Source organism: Rhinichthys klamathensis, unplaced genomic scaffold (genome assembly GCF_029890125.1).
Source record: "Rhinichthys klamathensis goyatoka isolate OS25496 unplaced genomic scaffold, OSU_Roscu_1.1 h1tg000165l_1, whole genome shotgun sequence".
Classification (NCBI taxonomy): Eukaryota; Metazoa; Chordata; class Actinopteri; order Cypriniformes; family Leuciscidae; genus Rhinichthys; species Rhinichthys klamathensis.
The window spans coordinates 5,159,640-5,165,288 of NW_026606697.1; the positions used below are offsets into that span (position 1 = coordinate 5,159,640).

General features: G+C 40.9%; 1 protein-coding gene across 1 annotated transcript; it reads left to right on the forward strand.

Moving 5' to 3' along the window:
- The first annotated feature begins 2,971 nt into the window (after positions 1-2,971).
- On the forward strand, positions 2,972-5,106 carry si:ch73-335l21.2 (RING finger domain-containing protein). Its single transcript, XM_056259121.1, has one exon. It carries the CDS (start codon positions 3,047-3,049, stop codon positions 3,740-3,742), a length of 696 nt encoding a protein of 231 aa, XP_056115096.1. The 5' UTR covers positions 2,972-3,046; the 3' UTR covers positions 3,743-5,106.
- The last annotated feature ends 543 nt before the right edge of the window (positions 5,107-5,649 follow it).

The window sequence follows — 5,649 nt, forward strand, 5'->3', positions numbered from 1 at the left end:
GATGTTTTGTTATTGTGACAAGTGATTCATTGACATTTTTCATTGAGCGGTTAATTAATTTTTCATATGGCTCTTACAAAGTATTGTAATTTTAGCAGTAAAACACTGTAAAAATGCTACAGTAAAAACCTGTTGGTTTACCAGTAAGTTCGCTTACAATAAGTAGATCAAACATGACATTTTGTGTAATTTTACAGTAAAATACAGTTTAAAAAATATAGTTTTTGGAAGTGAAAAAGAAAATGTCATCTTGAAAATTTGCATTCCCAGAATTCCCTGTATGTGTCACATTTCATGTTGGATAGATTCTCAATTAAATAATGTTTCTTCTTAGTTTTTATCAGAAATGTATGAGTTAATGTACATGTTAAATGAATGTTTATAGCATTATTTTTGTGGTAGTGTTTTGTGTTTGTGTGTATTTGCACCTTCATAATTAGGATTTATATCATCTTGTGGTAAAAACTACTGATGAGAGTTTTTTTCTCTCAAAATAATGCAAATGCTTTGCCCATCTGTGGCATCACTGCTTCTTATGCTCCCTTCACATGCTGTCAGAATTATCATAAATATGACCTGCCTAGTTAAAAGTTGGACATGAACGGCCTCTCAAGTCCTATTTACCACTGGGAATCTCAGGGATAATTTTGACACCCAAGTTCCCGAGTTGGGCGAGTCATAGACTTTAAACATGGCGGAGGGGGGAACGATTGCTGCTGTGATTGCTATTCTTTATTAGTTTTTTTCACAACAGCTAAATCGTCTTGTCTTGTAGTTAGTGCATATTTACATACACTCACCGGCCACTTTATTAGGTACACCTGTCCAACTGCTCGTTAACACTTAATTTCTAAGCAGCCAATCACATGGCGGCAACTCAGTGCATTTAGGCATGTAGACATGGTCAAGACAATCTCCTGCAGTTCAAACCGAGCATCAGTATGGGGAAGAAAGGTGATTTGAGTGACTTTGAACGTGGCATGATTGTTGGTGCCAGAAGGGCTGGTCTGAGTATTTCAGAAACTGCTAATCTACTGGGATTTTCACGCACAACCATCTCTAGGGTTTACAGAGAATGGTCCGAAAAAGAAAAAACATCCAGTGAGCGGCAGTTCTGTGGGCGGAAATGCCTTGTTGATGCCAGAGGTCAGAGGAGAATGGCCAGACTGGTTCGAGCTGATAGAAGGGCAACAGTGACTGAAATAACCACTCGTTACAACCGAGGTATGCAGCAAAGCATTTGTGAAGCCACAACACGCACAACCTTGAGGCGGATGGGCTACAACAGCAGAAGACTCCACCGGGTACCACTCATCTCCACTACAAATAGGAAAAAGAGGCTACAATTTGCAAGAGCTCACCAAAATTGAACAGTTGAAGACTGGAAAAATGTTGCCTGGTCTGATGAGTCTCGATTTCTGTTGAGACATTCAGATGTTAGAGTCAGAATTTGGCGTAAACAGAATGAGAACATGGAACCATCATGCCTTGTTACCACTGTGCAGGCTGGTGGTGGTGGTGTAATGGTGTGGGGGATGTTTTCCTGGCACACTTTAGGCCCCTTAGTGCCAATTGGGCATCGTTTAAATGCCACGGCCTAACTGAGCATTGTTTCTGACCATGTCCATCCCTTTATGGCCACCATGTACCCATCCTCTGATGGCTACTTCCACCATGTCACAAAGCTCTAATCATTTCAAATTGGTTTCTTGAACATGACAATGAGTTCACTGTACTAAAATGGCCTCCACAGTCACCAGATCTCAACCCAATAGAGCATCTTTGGGATGTGGTGGAACGGGAGATTCGCATCATGGATGTGCAGCCGACAAATCTGCGGCAACTGTGATGCCATCATGTCAATATGGACCAAACTCCCTGAGGAATGCTTCCAGCACCTTGTTGAATCTATGCCACGAAGAATTGAGGCAGTTCTGAAGGCAAAAGGGGGTCCAACCCGTTACTAGCATGGGGTACCTAATAAAGTGGCCGGTGAGTGTATATGAATAATCATTTGAAGCATATCGTGGTGAGATTAATACGATTTTCCCAATAAATAGGCTTGAATGTGTTCTCCGTGATTCCTGTTCTTTCCGGCAACAAAGCCCTTGAACGCGGCGATCTCGTAAACGCAACTTCAGAAGTGGGAAGTAGGAAATTTCTGATAACACGCGAAGACAGCATAAGATGAGAGTCTGAGATGTTTTAAAGTCCCCCTGTGGTGAAAATCAAGCTTTTAATGTTATTTATGTGTCTATGTGGAACACGCCGACTTTTTTGGACTTTAGCTTATTCACCGTATCCCCCAGAGTAAGATAAGTCCATACATACCCTTCTCATCTCCGTGCGTGCCGTAACTCTGTCTGACGCACACCAACCGCTAGCCTAGCTTAGCACAAAGACTGGAGCTAAACGGCTCCAGCTAGCATCCCAATAAGTGATAAAATAAAATAACGGCAAAATGTTCCTTTGTATAATCATAGCGTGCACAAATAACAAGGTCACATGAGACACAGCCATCTTCTAACCGTATACATACTGGGAACTATATCCTCAGAAGGAGAAGCACTGCTACTTCTGCGCAGTGATTTGCTCGCAGCACCGGAGAAGCCCCATGGTGAGGAGCAGAGAGTTCGCTCAGTGTTGCGCTAATCACTCCGCCCAAGTAGCAGTGCTTCGCCTTCTGAGAATATAGTTCCCGGTATGTATACGGTTAGAAGATGGCTGTGTCTCATGTGACCTTGTGATTTGTACACACTGTGACTATACAAATCACAACATGTAAATAGGAAAATGTTGGCGTTATTTTGTCACTTATTGGGAGCAGTATGCTAGCTGGAGCCATTTACCTCCAGTCTTTGTGCTAAGCTAGGCTAGCGGTGGGTGCGTCAGACAGAGTTACGGCACGCACGGAGATGAAAAAGGTATGGACTTATCTTACTCTGGGGGATACGGTGAATAAGCTAAAGTAGGCGTGTTCCTTTAAGGACATTCAAAATATAGCAACAAAAACGAACATTCTTTCTCACTAAACAGCTATTTAAAAATGAAAAACAACTTTTTTTTTTCTAGGTTAATTCAGACCCTGGAAGTCCCCCCAAAGCTCTGTGGCATCATCCCGGCTTCCTCCATCATGTCAGAGACTCGACCAACGCCTGCACAAACTGAGCTGCCTTCAGAGTCTCCAGAGGTGGAGTGTCCAGTCTGCTATCAGGAGTACGACCAGGTCTCTAAACTCCCGCGCATGCTGGAATGCCTTCACGTCTTCTGCACCGAGTGTCTCCGCAAAATCCAGCTCACTCCTTTGCACCCGCCTGACCCCAACAGCGCCCCCTCGATCTCCTGCCCCCTGTGCCGCCACTCCACCCCGCTACAGGGTGGCGACGCTTACTCTCTCCCCTGCAACTCACGGATTCTCGCCCAGCTCCCTCCCGTTGCCTTCCGCCTGCCTGCGTCGGTGTCGGCCCGGCTGGCCACGGTGACCCAGCGCCTGGTTCTGTCCCTGGGGGAGAGGGACACCCGCTTCATAATCCTGCCCACTGTTAGTCTGAGGGTGGAGCAGATGGGAGACCGCACAGAACGGGAAAACCCTCCTGGGGTGCTGCTTCGAGAGATGGAGGTTTTGAGGAGACACAAGAAGAGCCTGATGTGCGTTCAGGTTCTGGCTATCGTCTTCTGGATTTCGTTTGTGCTGACTTGTGTTTTTGGGGTTGTGTTTGGGCCAAGATTTTTTCACAATTAAGAAGTTAATGACATGGGTGTATATCCTCTAAATGCATTCCTTTATTTATTCTGTCCCCGCGTCTTCCAAATGAGAACTTTTAGACCATTATAAATAGATCGTTTTGATGACTGACAGGTTGAGCAGTTAAATCTACAGTTGCCCTAAAATATTTGAACATTTAAAATGTGTGAATGTCATTGGATTAAAAGACTAAATATAAGCCAATTGGCATTTTTAGATAGCATGAGCAGAGTTTAAGCTAAACATTTCAGGGTATTCAAAGTTTTTTTAAACATGATTTTGTTAAATATAAAGTATTGTGACACCTGGTTGTCAAATGGGAGAGGAACATAAATTAAACACACATATGGCAATTTATCTGTTCAAAAAAATACCTCACCTGTTGAGTAATAAAAACATCATCTCTGCATTGCTTTTACAACATTTCAAATCCCTCAGTTCTCGACCATCTCCAAACAGCCAAGCTAATGTTGATTCTTGTTTTATTACGAGCTATGTCTCGTTCTCTTTTTACCAGCAGACTCTCCTCTGTTCGGCGTTTGCTTTAAACGGGTGATTCCCAGAGGTTTGAGATTTAACTGCTCAATGTCAACCTTTCTCACTCTTTGTGAAACTAGCCTCTGTCCCTTCCACACCAGACACACGTCAAAGTAGCCGGAGAAACTTCTCTCTATTTACGAATATGACGAGACGCGCACAGGCGAGTGATGCATGTACGCAATTCCCCGCGAAAACCATCCGACAGGTCTAAAATAGGCTTACCGTAGTAAATCAGGGTGAGACAAAAACACGTTTTAGAAGAAGGATTGATTGTGTATTGATTGACTCATGATTTAAATTTAGGGAATTTTAAACAAAAACAAAAAGTTACATAGTGTACCTTTAAAAGAAATGGGACAATTGTGAGGTTAGTTCTGAGAATAGCTCTACTCAAGTGTCTTGAAGATGGTTTAATATTTTGTTTAATTCAGTTTATTTGATACATTCAAGTGTTCAAATACTTTATGGGCTCTCTATATATGAATTAATTTAGTTCATATTACAATGTGTGTATAGTCTTACAGTTATCCCTGTCCTTGACTGTTATGTGAATATTTATCTACATATTTTGTAAATAAAGAATGATATTCTCTCTTTTCTCAAATTGTATGTATGTTGTTTTTTAAGCAAACATGTAGAATATAGAAAAGAAAACCTCATTAGTTTTTTGATTGTCATTTGAATGTAAGATGTGTTGATCTGTAAGTGTCTGAATGCATTGCAGCATCATGGAGACCGTCCAGAATGGGCTTTTTCAGAAATGATAATGAGTCCCTCTTGTGGATGATACACAGGGATACATCTGTGAATGTTTTGATGGCATGGCAGTGAAAATATTTGCATATAAAATAACAAGAGATGAATACTGTTATCCTTTTTAGTCGATTTCTGCATGTATATACACAAACCTTAAAATTTTGTTTACAAAAATTGGACATTGCCGTCAAAATTGCCCAGGAAAGGACCATAACCTTGATTGCAGGGTTTGTCATGCTGAAAGTGGCATGTTGTAAAAATGAGAATTTTGATTAAAAAAAAAAGATTTGAGAATAATTTGTTAGAAAAATGAAATAGGCCTATTTACAGTAAAACTCATATTTACAATGTATTATAGTCTAGTAAATGGTTTTTCAGTATTATTTAAACAGTAGACATAAATAAAAAAGTATAGTTAAAAATATAAATCATTCTTTTATTGTTTTTGAAAGAGTTGTTGTCATTTATATTCATGCTCTGATTCAGATTTGGCTTTCGCTGCTAACTTTTAGTAGAGGTTGCCATAGAGGCAGGTCGAATTGTTGCTCAAAGTTGCTAAATGATATTGTGCTGTAATTGCGTGATGACGTCATTATATAAAATAATGA

What these genes read in the sequence shown, in the direction of transcription:
- si:ch73-335l21.2 (XM_056259121.1), top strand. Translation starts at nt 3,047, where the DNA reads ATGAAAAACAACTTTTTTTTTTCTAGGTTAATTCAGACCCTGGAAGTC.